The sequence below is a fragment of the Mandrillus leucophaeus genome, unplaced genomic scaffold, assembly GCF_000951045.1.
Source record: "Mandrillus leucophaeus isolate KB7577 unplaced genomic scaffold, Mleu.le_1.0 Scaffold1231, whole genome shotgun sequence".
Classification (NCBI taxonomy): Eukaryota; Metazoa; Chordata; class Mammalia; order Primates; family Cercopithecidae; genus Mandrillus; species Mandrillus leucophaeus.
Window position 1 is genome coordinate 123,967 of NW_012100666.1, and position 18,138 is coordinate 142,104.

General features: G+C 39.6%; 1 protein-coding gene across 6 annotated transcripts in view; it reads left to right on the plus strand.

Annotated features, from left to right (window-relative positions):
• The window catches only part of ST3GAL6 (ST3 beta-galactoside alpha-2,3-sialyltransferase 6), a 57,525-nt gene that overhangs the window by 24,615 nt on the left and 14,772 nt on the right, over positions 1 to 18,138 (plus strand). For 3 of the 6 annotated variants that reach the window (XM_011971623.1, XM_011971624.1, XM_011971622.1), the window contains 4 exons: positions 5,211 to 5,310; positions 8,320 to 8,397; positions 10,212 to 10,315; positions 11,307 to 11,370. In XM_011971623.1, coding sequence (XP_011827013.1) covers positions 5,222 to 5,310; positions 8,320 to 8,397; positions 10,212 to 10,315; positions 11,307 to 11,370 — 335 coding nt within the window. In that variant the 5' untranslated portion in view covers positions 5,211 to 5,221. Of the gene's footprint in view, positions 1 to 5,210; positions 5,311 to 8,319; positions 8,398 to 8,562; positions 8,633 to 10,211; positions 10,316 to 11,306; positions 11,371 to 18,138 lie in introns of all 6 variants that reach the window. The other 3 variants (XM_011971625.1, XM_011971626.1, XM_011971627.1) reach the window with 2 other exon arrangements.

Sequence of the window (18,138 nt, forward strand, 5' to 3'; positions counted from 1 at the left end):
TTCCTGACCTCGTGATCCACCCACCTCGGCCTCCCAAAGTGCTGGGATTACAGGCGTGAGCCACCGTGCCTGGCCTATTTCTTTAATTATGGCCTGTTGAGAATTTCTTCATTCTTCCAGCAGAAAATCCCATCAACCAGACTACTGATCCCTTAAGATTTCTCTCTTTAATTATGAGATTAATAGCTTTTCATATTATAATGTTTCTAAAGAAGTGTGTTTGATAAATGCATAATTTAATGTGTATCATCCCCTTGTTTTATTTTTAAAAGATACTATTAAATGATTATTTAACAGTTCATACTCTTAAAAATATGGTTATTATAGTTTTCTATAAGCCACAATTTAAAAATGTGGGCTTTGAAATCAGATTTCAGTTTGAATTCTGGCCAGTGCTCTAGGTATTCAACATATCTAGCATGGGGATGAAAATATCTGTGATTTCATCCTTATGTGGAAAAGGGCTTAGTACTGTGCTGGCCATTTAGTAAGTGGTTAATAAGCTGTGCTATCATTTACCTGATCATTGCTGCCAGAGGTTGGAGATCCTTGGGATATGAATGAAGCTGCCCTCACACATTTGGACTATCTAATTAGTAATAAGGACCAAACCTAAAAGAGAGGTAGTAAATGAGTTGAGGCGGACTGGGGCCTTTCCACTTGTCACTGTGGAGTCCTGTGTGTCTCCATTAAGGCTTAGGTTATATGGAGATGGCTGGGTCTGTGAGGCTTAGGCTTAGGGGACCTATGAGGCTGGACCAAAAAAAATCTAGACATTAATCAGGGCTAGAGCTGGAGGTTCTGTTGTAGGTTTGCTCATGTGGGCGTATGACTGCAGATTATAATCACAACCCTGAGTAATAAGTGCAAAGAGGAAGGAAGGCAGGATGTGAAATCTGTTGGCCATGTTCCACACAGTCTGGTCTGGAGTGTATGTCAGTGTGAGCTAAGGACCAGCAGAGACCAGGATGGATAAAGGCCTGTCCAAGGGCTGAATGGACTCAGGTGTCAGCAGGGCCACCTAGTAAAGGTATGGAGTAGAACAATGTTTCTAGAATTGTTGCCGAACATGCTTTGTTTTAGCTGGTTGGAAAAGCAAGCTCCCTTTGGTTTGAGAAAGCATTAGGAGAGTCTGAAAAAAACCTGACATTTCTTCAAGTGTTTCTCCATAGAGTTTGTTTTGTTTTTATAAACAATGCTAGCATGGTTGGGAGGAGCAGAACTGGGAACAGGGTTGGGAGTAACAGGCTTTTATTTCAGCTGAGTTTGAATCAAAAGTACTATAAGCTTTATCTCAATTTCATCAGTTACTAGAATTGATATTGCTTAAGGAGCTTGCAGGATTGACAAGTTGGAGAAATGCTGAGTAATGTTTAGTCTGGTAGCGAAAGGAGGGGCCTGTGCTCATTTGTGAAAGCTGACATCTAGGGGGAGGTAGTATAACGCATGGGCTGTGGCCTGATAGAGACAGATTTGAGTCCTCATTCTGCTACTTGTCAGCTGAACAAAGTCATTGCTTCTCTCAGAGTTTTAGTTTCCTCCTCTATAAAATGAGAATTGTAAGTTTACTACTTCTTTTGCAAAGTGGTTGTCAGGATGTCATGAGGCAATATACCAAAAGCAATTATCACATGCCTTGGCACAGGCTTAGCACTCACACATCTTAATGCTTCTAATCAGTTCTTATTCATTGAGCATCTACCATTTAGGGTAAAAAAAAAAAAAAAAAAAAATACAAAGCATCTAGTTATGGGATCTGTATCTGTTACAGTCTCTGTATTTCAGAAATTCTTCCATGGTTCTATTGTGTGTCAGAGCAGTGATTCTCAAAATTTAGTGTGCATAAGAATCAAATTGGTGGATGCTGTTTAAATGCACATTCCTGAGCCCCAGAGATTCAGATTGAGTAGAGGCTCAGGAGTGTGCATGTTAACAAGTCCCCTCCTGGAGCAGACTTTTGAGCCTGCCCTAGAGTCACTTCCTTTCACCAATATCTGAATTTACCCTTCCAGACTTCAAGATACCAGTGGAACACCATCAGGAATTTTCAGATTAGAATGATCTCTTTTAGATTTGCCTTGTGCTTTTTATCTTGAGAGACACGATGACTCCAGGAATGGAACTCTGAGAAAGAAATGATTGAACTATAAATCTATTTCTGTCTTCCTTAAACTGTGTGACCTCAGACAACTCAACCTTATAAGCCTTCAGTTTTCCTCATTCATCACGAAGACAATACCTGCACACCCATCTAACAAGCTTGTTTTGAGCCTTAAATAGAGGGATGGCCATATAACAGATTTTTTGTGAACTTTAATGCTCCACACAAAATATGCTCTTACTATTAAAGAAAAGTGAAACTTGTCAAGATTGAGTTTAATTTGGCATATGTAGGTTACTTGTACCTTGGGTTACACATCTGAGTTGGAGAATGTGTGAACGTGTGTCTTCTACTGGTCAGTCCTTCTCTCCCTTACCATCCTCTACCCACATTTTTGTAAAGGATGTTTTAGGGACCCTGATTTTAGGAGCATCTGCAGCCAGCCACATAGCTGGCATTGGTCCTGTTTAATGTCAAGATCTTGAAAACTGTTTGCTTTGGTAATCAAAGCTATATTAAAAGGCATATGTCTTTTTAAAAGCAGATAATCTCTTAAATTCTGTTTTTTCTTTGAAAGCTTTTGCTCAAAGCAAAATGGCCTTTCCATTTATAGAATATAATTAGAGAATTGGTTTATTTGTGGAAGCTTTTTCCTGTGAGCAAGCAGGGGAACCATGTTTATCACAAGGATATCCTGGCTGGCCCGTCTCAAAGCTTTGCAACTTGAATACCGAAGCTGTGAATTGTACATGAAATATGAGAGTGCCTAAACTTCCTAAATGTTTTTCAGGTCGTGTATGCAGTAGCTGTTCAAGAGTGGGTTCATTTTATTGTTTGAAAGAAGAGCATTCTGTCACACTTCTTTGTTTTTAGTTAGACCACATAATAGTGAATGAAAAACAACAAAACAGTAACACAAGTCTCGCTTACCCATACCTCCATGTTCTGTAGAATAATACATAAATTGCCCAAAGAGTATGTTTTGGAGAATACATAGGAATTTTGACTCGTAAATACTGACTTCTTTCCCTAGACCTTCATATACTGTCTTAGATGTAAATACATTTAAAAAAATTGCTGATACTGGTAAGTTTTATCCTCGTTGGATCTTTGCATAAATGTTACTCTTTTTTTTTTTTTTGAGACAGAATCTCACTCCGTCGCCCAGGCTGGAGTTGCCCACTGCAACCTCCGCCTCTTGGGTTCAAGCAATTCTCAGCCTCAGTCTCCTGAATAGCTGGGATTGCAGGCACCCACCACCACGCCCGGCTAATTTTTTTTTGTATTTTTAGTAGAGATAGGGTTTCACTGTCTTGGCCAGGTTGGTACTGAGCTCCTGACCTCGTGATCCACCCACCTCGGCCTCCTGAAGTGCTGGGATTACAGGCATGAGCCACCGCGCCTGGCCAAATGATGTTATTCTTAGTGGAGCCTTAAATGTTTAATTTGAGCATTTAAGAAGATGTTCATCACTATTTTGGCCCATGGTAAACTGCCTTCCAGGACAGTCTAATAACCCAAAGAGGTAGATGGTGTGTTCTCACTTGTAAACATGTGAGGACCCTCAGCTGAGAAGAGGTAGACTGATTGACCTTAGGCTCCCCACACCATATGTAGAGTTAGCTGTGAATCTTGTCTTCTGGTTTCCAACCAGTGTTGACTCTTCACAGGGATTATGTATACCTAATTAGAAGTATGTGTAAACTAAAGTTTGCTCATTAACTTGCTTATTTATTTGCTTTCTCCTGACATAGTTTTCATTTCTAACTAATTTAGAATAGTGGCATGTGGGAGTGGTGACTGCATTAATAGCAGCCAGAAACAACAGCTGACAGCAAGGGAGGAGTGAAAAACAACTCAACCAGATAATCATGCCAGTTTAGGACTGCTTAGCAAATAGCCCCACACACCCATTAGCTGCAGAGGGTTTCTACTGTAAGAAAGCCCAGAACAATTATACTTGTTGAGCTGACCCCATATTATCAAGGAAAGTTTAAATTATGTTTAGTATTATATTCTACTTATGAAGGCAAGGGAGTGGTTTAAGATTTCCATTTGAGCATATTTACCACTGAAAAGAAGGCAATGCCACATTATTTGGAAATTTATTCAACCAGACTCCCAGGTTCTATACTGCATTGCCATGATTAAGGTTAATAGGCGTGGATAGGAGTGAAAGGAGTGGCACATGCAATTGTTCAGATGAACTGGAAACTTGATAGGGAGACAGAGAAGCAGTATACCTGTTTAAAGTCACATGCATTGAAATAGGTCTGTTATGGAACCATGTATTAAATTTGTCTTTTACATTTAATTACATAAGATAGTGGAAACTTCTCCTTTTTTCCTTTGAAGCAAAAGAGAAAACTAAACAAACATGTTTTACAGGTTTTTAAAATATATTCTATAAAGGCTTTTTTTTGCATTTACATTTTAGAGAGGATTGTGTCAAGGTTTTTGTCTGTCTGGAAATGTGTAATGAACAATATTGTCAATTTAATACAAAACAAGCAAGTAGCTGAATATACCTGAACTATGATGTTGAAAAAATCAAATAGGTGGATCTAAAAGTATATACAAATTGAGGATGAGGGAAATGTTTTTTCAGTAGCTTTTTTCCTCAGTTTTTAAAAATTAGAAAAATGACTTGTAAAAATTATAATGTATAACATTTTAACATCATTTCAAGCACTAAAGAAATGAAATGTTTATTCACAGCTTAAGGCATCTATTCACTTTCTACTCAGAGATAGGTTTTAATGTTTCTGAAAAAAGTTTTGGAAATGGAACAGATGTGTAAAATTTTATTCTGGAAGAATTCTTTCTTACCTAACATGAGAAAGTAGTAGGGAGGCCCCTAGCTTTGAGACCATGGAACTGTTTATTGGCCTAAACATACATTATGTTGTGCTTATTGATAAGAGGAGAGACAGAAAAAACGTTATCTTTCTGCACATTGAGTATTTCCAAAATTACAGGCCCACATCATATTTTTCTATAGTTCCTTTTCTATATTTTTTTTCCAATAATGCTTATATTTGAGCCATTGTGAAAATCCATTTGTATAACAACCTGACCTTCACTTTGGACTTCATTCCTTGTGTTTCAGGTGAGCCAGCCATGAGAGGGTATCTCGTGGCCATATTCCTGAGTGCTGTCTTCCTCTATTATGTACTGCATTGTATATTATGGGGAACGAATGTCTATTGGTAAGTTTCATTTTGTTATTTAAAAGTAACTCTCAACCTAGTCTTTCACACAAATCCACAAATTATAGTAGAGGGTCCTATTAAAAAAAAACTTGTACTATTGTAACATTTTGAATATTTTCTTGCTTTTCATTGTAAATTGGGGTTTTACCATTCCAGTGTCCTATAGATTGTATCTAGAACAATTTAAAAGTTGACAAGCAGGGACATGGATGCAGCTAGAAACCATCATTCTCAGCAAACTATCGCAAGAGCAGAAAACCAAACACCGCATGTTCTCACTCATAGGTGGGAACTGAACAATGAGATCACTTGGACTCGGGAAGGGGAACATCATACACTGGGGCCTATCATGGGGAGGGGGGAGGGGGGAGGGATTGCATTGGGAGTTATACCTGATGTAAATGACGAGTTGGTGGGTGCTGACGAGTTGATGGGTGCAGCACACCAACATGGCACAAGTATACATATGTAACAAACCTGCACGTTATGCACATGTACCCTAGAACTTAAAGTATAATAATAATAAAAAAAAAAAAAAAAGAAAAAAAAAGTTGACAAGCAACACCTACTTTCTAGTGACTTCTCACTGAAGGCATGGTGTTAACCATCTTTGGGTTATAACATTCTTTATTTATGCCATACATCATCTCCTTGAGTTAATGGAGTAATCACTGGGCTCAGTAGTACTTAACTTTTAGAACCTAAAATGCTTGCATAATAGATTATTGATAAACTACAGATATTACATATGGTTTCCTTTGTTTAAAAATATTTGGTGAATGATGATATATGTATCTTTTGAAATAGCTTTGACTTGAAATACCACATATAAAATTTTGAAGAGGCACAGATAGTTCTACTGAAGAGAAAGCCTCTGTAATAGGGATTTTAACCTTCTCATTGTCAGTCCTTTGGCTAGGAAAAATGTTTTGATGACCTTTAAATCCCAAATGGGTGGCAGCATATAATTATGCTAAAATAAATCACATAACTTCCTGTCTTAGACAAAGAATCAGTACTTTTTGCCAGTGTGTCATAGTAGATCTTACAGCATGTTTCTAACTTGTGCTTACTTGATGAAAAAAAGCTGATACTTCTGCATTTGATTTCATTACTGGTTGATTGAAAAATAATTGTAATGCTTTTCACAGAAGGATGTTAGGCAAATGGCCACTGGAAAAATCCCAATGCCAGGTGGGTAGTTTTGGCCCTAAAGTTTTAGGCTTTGGACCCAAATATCAGGCTAGAGAATTGTGAAGTCTGATTATGTACTAAATGAGAACTACATCAAGGGGATCTATCCCTACATCTTTGCCACATTCTCTGTCCTACCCTTAGTAGTGGAAGACAAAAATGGAAGAGAAAGCAAAAAGCTTACTAGATTGCTACTTTCCTACAAATCCTATTGTTGGTCACGGGGAAAATGATAAAGAAGGTGATGAAAAGGATCTCAATCAGCAGTCTTTTGTCATCAGGGTTGAAGTGACCATGTCACTCCTCAGCTAACACATTACTATAGTCACAGGAAGTACCTTGGGATATTAGCTCAGTTGTTTGTCAATGAACTTGCTTCCTTAAAAATGATTTAAGACAGACAATTGTGTTTTTCTTTTAAAAAGTCACCCAAGGCCGGGCGCGGTGGCTCACACCTGTAATCCCAGCACTTTGGGAGGCCGAGATGGGTCAGGAGTTCAAGACCAGCCTGGCCAAGATGGTGAAACCCCGTCTCTACTAAAAATACAAAAAATTAGCTGGGCGTGGTGGCGGATGCCTGTAATCTCAAGCTACTTGGAAGGCTGAGGCAGAGAATTGCTTGAACCCAGGAGGCGGAGGTTGCAGTGAGCCAAGACCGTGCCACTGCACTCCAGCCTGGGCGACAGAGTGAGATTCTTTCTCAAAAAAAAAAAAAAAAAGTCACCCAAAGGTTGTCTTCACGATATCCTAAAATTGTTTTCTATGTTTTAATGACTTTAGAAATCAATATCTTCATGTTATCCTCCAAATATAATTGAGATTTCTTGGTCTAGTATGCTGGTCTACCATATTTATGTATCTTCCTTATGTTTAAATCAAGGAGCCCTTGCCATTGTGGTATTCACAAAAGATGTTTTCCCGCGTAAGGAGTTTACTAGCCTCCTAGTTCAGAAACCGAGCAGTTCTAACTATGGGGATTTTGGTACCCACAAAAATGGAAAATTGTGTCTGTCCATGAAGGGTTTAGGGTATTGCCCTCATTTTGAATTCTGCTGATTATAGAAGAAAATTGATTAGATTTTAAATACTAATTCTTCACATAATTGATGATCATTAATAAGTTTTTGTGTTAAGCTGTTTTCCTGTTTCCCGGCTAAGTCTGGATCCTGCCATCCACCACCCCTTTCATTTGTTTTCCTGGTTGTGCTCTGTCATGTTTCACATACCCTTTTAAACGGTGGAGACAAGTACTCCATTCAGGAGCACACAAGGGCTAACCTATGCCAAGAATAGAGGACAGTTAGAAATGACTCTCGATAGTGTGATTTGTAGAGTCCCCCGGATCCCAAGGGAAGGGTCTGTGGAACCTGCTCAGGTCAGGTGTTCCTGTGGTGTTTGCTGCTGGTGTGCGCCAGCAGATGTGGCAGGAGGAGTAAATAGCCACGTGCCGTTGGGGTGAGTTTGGGTTTCTCCAGCTTTCAGGGACTTCTAAAAAGTGAGCCTGGTTGCGGCTTCTACAATGCAGTAATCCTGGCCCTTCTCTGAAGGTCCTTTGAATCATTGCTCTTGGAATCACTTATGGGTTGCTAATCACCTCAGCCTTTCCACCCTCCCTTGCCTTGCCTCCATGAATCTCAGGTGTTCATAGGGCTTGGCGAAGGTACTGGCACACCTCAAGGGGTGCAGGGAGTATTTTTGTTTGCTGCCAGAGAACCTCTCAGTGGTGGCATGAATGAGTTCCCAGGTTATTTGCTTCCCTTTGGGCAGGGTGCCCGGTTCTGGTTTCTGACTGATGTTATTTTTGTCTCATAGGGTGGCACCTGTGGAAATGAAACGGAGAAATAAGATCCAGCCTTGTTTATCAAAGCCAGCTTTTGCCTCTCTGCTGAGGTAAAAATATACCAAAAAAACCTGTGGCATACAAAGTATTCCAAATGTGCTTGTAATCATTTTCCACACTTGTTTATTTTTTTTAATGCAAATCTTAGCAGTATAAAGTGGACAGCCCATATTTAAGGAAGAGCTTGAATATCCTGTCTCTTTTTGTGCTTTTAGTCAGAACTCTGCATATATTTTAAGAAAAGGCATTGAGGAACTCAATCAAACCAGTATTCTTTTCACACAGGTGAGGCTAGAGAGGTCTGTTTGTGTTTGACTATAAAAAAGCGAATTGTTCTTTAGGGTTTCATTTTTCCCCCGGTTGCTCCCATGTTATTTTCCACCCTTATTATTTTGTGGCTTCACCTTCCTTGCCTCTAGGTTAAGCTTTTTGAGTAGAAATTTTCCCTTTTATTAACTTTTAATGAACTACATAGAGTGCAAATAATGATTGTTGATTGTGGCTCTTGGGCTTTGTAAAGAATTTACTTTTCTATTCACAAATGTTTTTTTCCTCTGTCACCTTGACTTTGACAGATTGCTGGTCAAAATGCTCTAGATAACAAGAAATAAAAGTCTGTTCTAGGCATGTTTAATTGGGTAAAACAGGCACAATCTGTTCAGCATTTTTTCTATGAAGCATTAAGAATTCATTTTTTCCCTATTGTCTTTTATTACTGATTTTTAACTCTTTGGGGCTACAGATCCCTTTACAATCAATCAACTCTCCGGGAAACTGCAAATACATAAGACTTTTGTATATGATTCCAAGTGTGCTGTGGCTGCTTGTAGTCTTTCTAGGGGTGTGCGTCCAGTGAGGACCACTACAAAACTGGAATAGTGTTTTAAAACTTTTTTGAACATGACTCACAGGAAGAAATACATTTTACTTGGGACATAGTGCAAACATATATTTATAATAAGAAAAAAAAGAATTTTTACCTTTACTACTCCAGATATACTGTGTTCTGTCCCATTCACTTTTTAAAAAGATGCTGATCATGACTCACAAAATTGATTTGATGAGCCACATATGGGTTGCAGACCACAGGTTAAAATGCTACTCTAGAATTAAGGCACTCCCTAACTTTAGTCAAAAAAGATAATCTTTTCCTTTCTGAGAAAACCCAAAAAGTTTAAGGTATTTATGCAAGATTATCCAGCAGGTATATAAGCCTACAGTGTAAGTGACAAGTAGATTTGTGTTTGTCATGTGGACAGTATTCTTTGAGGGCAGTCCCCTAGAGCGTACTTGAGGCCACTTTCTCAGAAACAGAAAGGCCAGCAGCAATTTGGAGAAGCTCTTCTGGGAAACCTGGAGCTTTTATCTTCAGTGTTATAAAGAGAACATCTTTCCTTATAATTAGGCTTGGGTGTGGATTTCAGTTTTGTTATTTATGGGTTAGTGACCCCAGACTTGTCACAGCTGACACAACTTCACATATACGGTACTTTTAAATTTAGAAATAGCTTAGCATCAGTACTTTTGTAATATTACTTTGTTTTTTCCTGTGTGTGGCTATTATTTTATCACTTGCTGTTGGTTTGTTTTTAAGTTTTATTTTTACTTCCTGAGTTGTAACATAATTTTCATCTTAGTAGCTGCAAAGTGTTTTCATTTCAGTTGTGTAGTTCCATTGAATACCCCATTCTATGCAATATTTCAGCACAGTTTAACGTTATTTTTAAAAATTAAAATTATACATTTTTCATATAGCCAGTATAACGATATGAATTATATGCTATAGTTATTTTTAGTTTTGATTTTAAAAGCTTGCAAATATAGTAGGTATTTGGCAAAATCATTCTTTATCTTTTCCTTCCAGGTTTCATCAGTTTCACCCTTTTCTGTGTGCAGCTGATTTTAGAAAGATTGCTTCCTTGTATGGTAGCGATAAGTTTGATTTGCCCTATGGGATGAGAACATCAGGTCAGTAGTATTATTCTTACCTGGTTCTGTTAAGTTTGACTGGTGTTTGATGAGAATGGCATGTTAATATAATTTTATTCTTTCTGCTTCCTAATGATTTCCAACGGATATGATTTTGGGATGAAATGAAATGAATTATATTTTAAAACATAAATTTCCACTCCTTTTGAGGCAGTAGAGAACCAAAGGATAACAGGGGTGGATTTGTTGTTGTTGTTGTTGAGAAACTACTTTTTACATTTGCTCTGCCAGCATGTATCCATGTGAGTTCTGGTGCCTTAACTTTATTCTGATTTAGAATTAGCAGGAAAACCTGAGGGTTAGCTTCCTTCCTAGCTTCCCATGGCTTCTTTTTACCTGTGAGTTTTATTTCATTGGCATTTCTTATCTCCTTAAGCAGTCTTTTAATTTAACCAGTGGATATTTTATTTTTGTTAAGTTAAGAGAGAATGATTCCATCTTCTAATGATAAAACACTTCCCCTTCTGCTTGTTGATAAGTGATTGGCCCTATATAGCATTAAGTTCTAGATTTTTGAGGCATCATAAAAGCCCAAGGTGACAAGCCTACAACATTGTGAGTCAGATTTTGCTTATTCAGCTGATCCTGTGAAGGTGGGGGTTGTATTTTTTGTTTTATTTTGTATTTTAAAACTATTTTGCAGAGAATTTGAGAATTTAATTGGGTTAAACTTACTATTTCTATTCTAACCTCAATTTCAGAATCATGTGCTATTTTAAAATTACATGATTTTTTTCAGATTAAATGTGTTGTGTTTTAGGGAGGTTTTGGAAAGTGTCTTTAGAACATTTACCATTTTGAATGGGAGTAGTGCTGGCTAATTGCAGTTGTATCATTAATTTTTCACAGAATAAATCAATGAGGCTATGCTGGTTGGAAATGGGTTTGTGGGGGAGGGAGTAAGGTGATTTACTAAGTACTAAAAAGACACAATTATCCTTTTATTCATAACACTCCATTTGTTTTCTAGCGGAATATTTTCGACTTGCTCTTTCAAAACTGCAGAGTTGTGATCTCTTTGATGAGTTTGACAAGTGAGTTTATTTCCTTGCTTCTAGTCTGGCTTTTAGCTTCAGCTAAACTGGTTCAAAATATATACCCCAGAAATGTAAGGTGTATTTACTCAGGAAAATTTCATAGCTTTTGTGTATAACCAAAATTTCTAGTAGTAACTTGACACTTTAAAAACTACAAAATTAATTTAGATGCTGCGTAACTGGTTGGCTCAAAAGTTTGCAGAGTCTTGATGATGATCAACACTGGTCCTAAATCAGGACATTTTCAACCTACATTCATTTTTTTCTAAGTTGTTCCTACTTAAGGATTAGTTCACCCCCTGCTAATCAGCTCATGGCCTCCCTTTACAGGCTGTTTCCCATACTTTGCCATGTATCCTCCAAACTACTGATGAGATTCTTTCTGTTTCACTTGTTAAGGAGATTATTAGATTTTGGAAGCAGCTCTCTGCTTTTTTAATCAGAATTATATTTGAAGGACAAATATACTTGCTTTGATGTTTTCTGACTACAAAAGTAATTTAGCTTTTAGACAATTTTGTCATTAAATTAACCCCATATAAATTGAATTGCCAAAAATAGGCTTCTTCACTGTTGGGCTTATTTCACAGAGGTAGGTTTATTTCACAAAGTTTCAAGCCACACTTTAGAATTTGGCCAGGGTGCCAGTGTGATAATATGGGTAATCTACAGATGTCAGGCCTCCATTAAAAAGGAAAATGACAGAAATTACCCTCTTGCCCAAGAGAATAGGCAGAGAGTGGGGTGCAGAGAGTGGGGGTAGTGGATGGAGGTCTGAAAGTGGAGATAGAGTTTACTGTAAGAGCAGCATTAGATTTTGTCCAGGTTTATCTTATTATCTCGTTTGGAGACCAAGATGCTTGAAGTGTGTATTTGTGTAATATGTTTTGGTTCATTTCAGTTTTTTATAATTTCAAACTATGCCATCAACCTAATCAATTTTAATTTTGATTGCATATCAACAGCAACCATAAATTTTTTCAACCCCCAAATTTGTATAGCTCTGATTTGTAGAATATTGTTTTTTGCAGACCTTTCATATATGTGCTTTATGTTGATTCTCTCTAATTCTGTAAGTTTCTGGAGAAACTGAGGCTAGGCACACAGTTTGTTACACTTGGTAAATGCCAGGCCCAGGATGTAAACCTAGATAGTTCTAACTCCAGTGCCTGGATGTCTGAGTTAAGAGTAATAAAGGTGGCTCGATGTTGTGGCTGATGCCTGAAATTCCCCAGCACTTTGGGAGGCTGAGGCGGGCAGATCATGAGGTCAGGAGGTCAAGACCAGCCTAGCCAACACAGTGAAACCCAGTCTCAACTAAAAATACAAAAATTAGCTGGGCATGGTGGCGCATGCCTGTAGTCTCAGCCACCTGGGAGGCTGAGGCAGGAGAATCGCTTGAACCGGGGAGGTGGAGGTTGCAGTGAGCTGAGATCCACCACTGTACTCCAGCTTGGGTGGCAGAGTGAGACTTTGTCTCAAAACAAAAAAAAAAACAAAAAAAACCAAAAAAAAAACCAGAGCGATAATTGTGAGTCCTTAAATGTTTGCAGCAATTATCTGCAAATATTTGTAAAGATGCTTGACTCTAAATGCAAGCTACTGTCAGGATTCTGGAGGATATATGACTAGAGGTTTTGTTCTTGCCTAGTTTTTATCTAAGAACTGGACTGTGCTTTGTTTAGCTGCTTTCACAGCCCCTTGTCCCACAGGTGTTCATCTGTTTGTGTATGCCCCCATCAGGCTAATTTTTCTCTTCTTGCTGACTTGGTCTTGCTGTTTCCTGCCGCTTGTCTCCTGTAACCAGAATCTCCCCACTCCCCACCATCATGCTAAGTTCATTTCTTAGCATTACCTTTGTTGGGAGAGAAGTAGGGTGTAGTTGGTGAGGAGGGATTGAAAATCATGCTGACTGCAGAAGTCCTAATAGTCGTCTGAAGGGAAGTAAATGTATAGTCAAAGACTCTAGATAAAGAGTGAATGACAAATATCCCCGTAGGATCCCCACAGAGGGAGCACAGTGACACATGTTTTGTAACATCACAGATGTTCAGTTAGCATTGCTGAGTTGCGTGTTTGACCTGGGCAAACCTTAGAGTATTTCGAAAATAGATAGGAATATAATTATGACACTATTATCTTCTATCTGCATAGCGCTTTTCAGAGGGGTTCACCTGTTACATTTTGCCTATATTTTAAGTGAGTCATTCTGCCTTTATCATGTGCCCAGTGTACAACACATAGAAGAAAACAAGCCAGGCTATGCCTGAGCCATACATTTAAACTCCAGAAAGGCAGAATGGACTGAATTGCCTGAATGCTGCCTCTGAGTCAACTTCGTTCCCAAGTGACCTTAAGTTCCTCATTTGTCTTCTCAGCCTGGGAATAACGCTCTAGAAGAAAGATGTCTGAGAACAGTCTTTCTTTCTCAGGCAGAGAATTTAGACTGCCCTTGGCAGGAGAGTCCTCCCTGAGCCCCTGGCTTGTGGATTTGTGAGCTGGGTCCACACGTCCAAGGAGGAAGGTATTGATATTTAGGCTGACTTGTCCTTCATCATGGGTCTGTAGGTCAGAGAGGAGGAGCTGAGGTAGAGACGGATTACTTTCAAGTTACTTTCCTCCTTTTTCTGCTTTCTTTGCTGATATTTATATAATTGCTGACCTTGCTCTGTGCTTATTTTTTTCCTACCTGTGCTCTGGGAGGTGCTTGATATATTTTGAGTTGTAACAGCTAATAAGCACTTTTTTTTTTTTCTTACTTTTTATTCTCCTTCCATCCTCTCTGTCCCTTCTAGAAAGGCTCAGATGTTGTTTTTGTTGTTGTTGTTTCAAATCTGAATCCTTTAAGATTCTACCAGATATAAGTTGTAGTTTTGTCAGATATCTTGTCCAGCATGTATGATGCCCTCAGTTGGGATAGATTCCACTGTGAAAGGGAAAACTCAAAATATCAGTTGTGATTGTAAGAAGGAAGTGTTCCTTTTGTTCAGTTTTCGTGTAAATGAACTCTGCAGGTGAACTTTCCGGGGCTGGTTCGGTGAGCATCAGGGACCAAGGCTGCTTCTCTGTCTTGAAGCCACCATTCCTAAATATGTGACTTGTTCCTTCTGGTCCGGTATGATGGCTGGAGTTCCACCAATCACGCCGACCTCCCTGCCAGCCAGCAGGAGGAAAGGGCGAAGGGCATACCCCAACCCTTTGAGACATGCCTTCTTCTTTAAGGACATCTCCCAGAAATCATATATAACACTTCCTTACGTCCAACGATGTGCTGGAACCAGTTGGTGCCAACTTGTGAGAGCTGTATCTCTTCCTATTCAGCTCCATGTTTAGTGCCATCAGGGTGAAAGCTTGAAATACCCAAGGTGAGAGTATTCGTACCATGGGAATTGGCAAACATTACAAATCAGGGCTTTACCCATTCATACTCCTCCCCCTCCCCCAGAACTGATTGTTACACATTGACTAGCAACCACCGTTTGCATCCCATTGGATAGGACTCCATCACAAGGCCACCCCTAGCTGGGATGTGGACCGGAAAATGTAGTTTGTATTCCAGGTGAGTGTGTGCTCACCTTTAAAAACAAACGTGATTTTAACAGATGAAGGAAACAAGATTATTGGGGAACAAATAGCTGTCTTTACCAATATTCTGCATCATTTCCCTGGTCCCCATCTGTTTTCGTGCCTGGTCACTTTCAGGATTCTGAAGTCAAATATATGACCCTGCTGTCTAACAACCAATCTCAGTGCATCTTTTTTATCTGCTGCTGCTACTGATTTCTCATGGACACAGGCTCTTCTCTTTATTCTCCAAAGCACAGCCAACATAAGGCGACTAAGTTTAACAGACTTCACTGAAGACTGAGGATTTTTAAAGAGAATTGCAACACAGAAAAGGAATACTAAAAATGTGCCCATATTCCAAGACCCTAATCCTTCCTGGCTGTCCATGTAGCTCCTTAGCACCAGTCTGCCCCCTAGCCCTAAGGATTATTGCTTTCTCCCCAGGGGAAGTGCATCCTCACACAGCTAGAAGCAGCAGCAACCCTAAATTATCACATCTCAGCTCCCACTTAAAATGCACAGACAAGCTCCCCGTCCCCAACCACCACCATTGCCTTCTGAAAGCATGCCAAGTTGTGTGAAGAATGCTTTAGTCCTGCAGCACAGGTGGTTATATAGTAACTACACATAAATATCTTACCTAACAACAGCACCTGTGTCAAGTCAGTTGCCTGCTACATGGACAAGGACTTGTAAAAGCTGCCTGGTTGCTCTCTCAAGCAGCAGCCATTCTGTCAGCATCAGCAAAGCGGGGGTAGACTGGCCACCAGCCAGGCCGGGAGCATGCCCTTAGAAAACTGAAAAAACAATTAGACGTGAGTGGTGTATTTATTAAAGAGAGTCCTCACTCTATAAGGAATATCAATATCTGCATCCCTGCTTTAGACATTCTGCTGTTTTGCAGAGTTTCTTTACATTGCAGGAGTTTTAGCCGGGAGAGCTTGAGGATGAGGGGAAGTTGTGATTCTACATCAACAGAGTGAATCATATGTGGTGAATATGCAGAAGCAGCCCCTGCCTGCTTTCTAGCATCTGCTGTGGTCAGATGTTGGGTAAAGATACAGAAGTCTCAGTACTTTTGTCGAAGAAAGTGGTCACTTCCATCGGAGAGTAACATACAAGACCTAAGTGATTTCCTGACTTCACAAAACAGCAGACTGAGATCAGAGAGGTCAGGTGACTAGACCAAGGTCCTAAGAGGTGCTAAGCAGAGGAGCCAGAGCTAGCAACCAGGTCTCCAACTACAGTTCCTTGTGTAGTTTGAGGATCTTCTGGCTGCAAGTAATAGTCTTCACTAGGAGTGATTTAAACTAAGTGGACATTTATTATCTCCTGTATTGCATAGACATGTGGTTTCAGGTCTGCATATTTGTGGTTCCAGCTTGCAGTGTGGGGCTGCTTATGGCTGTACAGACTGTGGATTGCACAACTCCAGGGAGGACCGATTCATTCATATAGTTATCTGAATGGTGCTGACATTGGACTGTGTACAACTTGCACATATGTTTGGAGCGGCCCTGGTTGGGGGATTGAATTAGTAGCTCAGTAATGTCAAGGCTCCAGGGTAGTTTTTCTGTGGCTGTCTTTTTCTCTGATGTGTAGCTGCTCTTTTTGTTATCACATGTCAATGTCTAAGCAGAAAGGAAGAAGTGAGTAACACAGTATCCTGTTCACATGATTCTTTTGGCAGCAGCAGAATCTCTTCCAAAAGCACCTAATAGACTTCCCTAATATCTTATTGCCCAGGGATGGGTCACATGGCTATGTCTAGACGAAACATTGGCAGAGGCAATGAGCTCACTATTGTAGGCTTAGGAAAGCAGGGATCTGCTAGCAAGGCACATGGGGTAATGGGTGTTGGGAATGTGACCAGCATGATTTGCCATAGACTGTTACACTGAAGGTAGAGTCATGTGTTTTAATGTACATGATGGTATTGAATGAAAAATGCATGTCAAAAAGCATTTGTAAAAGAAAACACATCATAGATCATTTGAAATGGGCAACTCACCTTTGCTTGCTCTATATTGATTGTGTTTGATGTTCCCCTCTGCATAAGGTAATGACTCTTCCGGCTTTTGCCTGACTTTATGAGAAACACGCCTTTCACCTGGGGGAAGTGTAATCTCTTACTACCACTGCTTTAGCAGCTTTCCAGATTTTCCATTAACAGGTTCAGGAACCCTGGAATTATTTTGTTTTCTGGGTAAGCAGTTTAGAGCACATGCATTTCCCTACTTGTTTCCAGGGTGGTTGGAGGAGTTAAAGGTAATTGCTTCTCCAGACACAAAGTAGGGAAATAACCTCCGTATACTTAATGTAACAACCAAACTGAATTGTAACATGCACAGCCTGTGGATCAGGAAGTGTTTTAGATGGGACCATACAGAGATATAAATGATACTATTCTTTCCTCTAGGGACTCATAATTTACTGCAGCTATTTCTACATGAAAGTTATGTTAATTAAATATGTGAAGTTTTACAGTCACCCAAAGGACACTGAAAGTCATTGTTCCACATATAAAAAGGCAGAGGAAGCCAGAATCACAAGCCAAATGGATGAAGTCAAGGAGAGAATGAATCAGTCCTTTCAGAGTGTGGGGTACTTGCTAGGGAGCGAGGGAAGCAGTGAGTAATGAGGAGTGTGATTCAGACAGCTGATCTGTACCATTCCTTACTTCCCAGAGCCGTGGTGGTGCTATGAATACTAGCTGTAGATAAGGTGTTATTGCCAAAGACTAGTCCTAGAGATGCCCTCAAAAGAGTTTCTACATGATTCTCAGAAAAATGCGTAAATCTTTGCAGTATCCTTGACCAGGAGGAAAGGTGGACTTTCATTGATAAGGTTTCCTTTCCAAAGCATTGGTATGATTTCCTGTAGTAAAGGCCCTTCTCTCTTTCTGCTTGTCCCCTGTAAGCTGAGAGGAAAAAAAAAAATAGAAAGTGAAACTCCTAAAAATATGGTGAAGTAGAGCTGTAAAGAATCTTTGGAATGGGCGTTCTGAATGAGGCAATGTCTATGTTATTTCTTCCTGTTTTTTAAAAGTCCTTGAACTGCTGGGACCATAAGTAGGAGAGGCTGAGTGTGAGGAATTGCCCTGCAGAAGAGATCTGCCCGAAACCCCTAGACCCCTCTTTTTTCTTGGCTTGTAGGGTATGTGGGAGGCGGTCCAGGACCTTGAGTCTGAGTGATGAC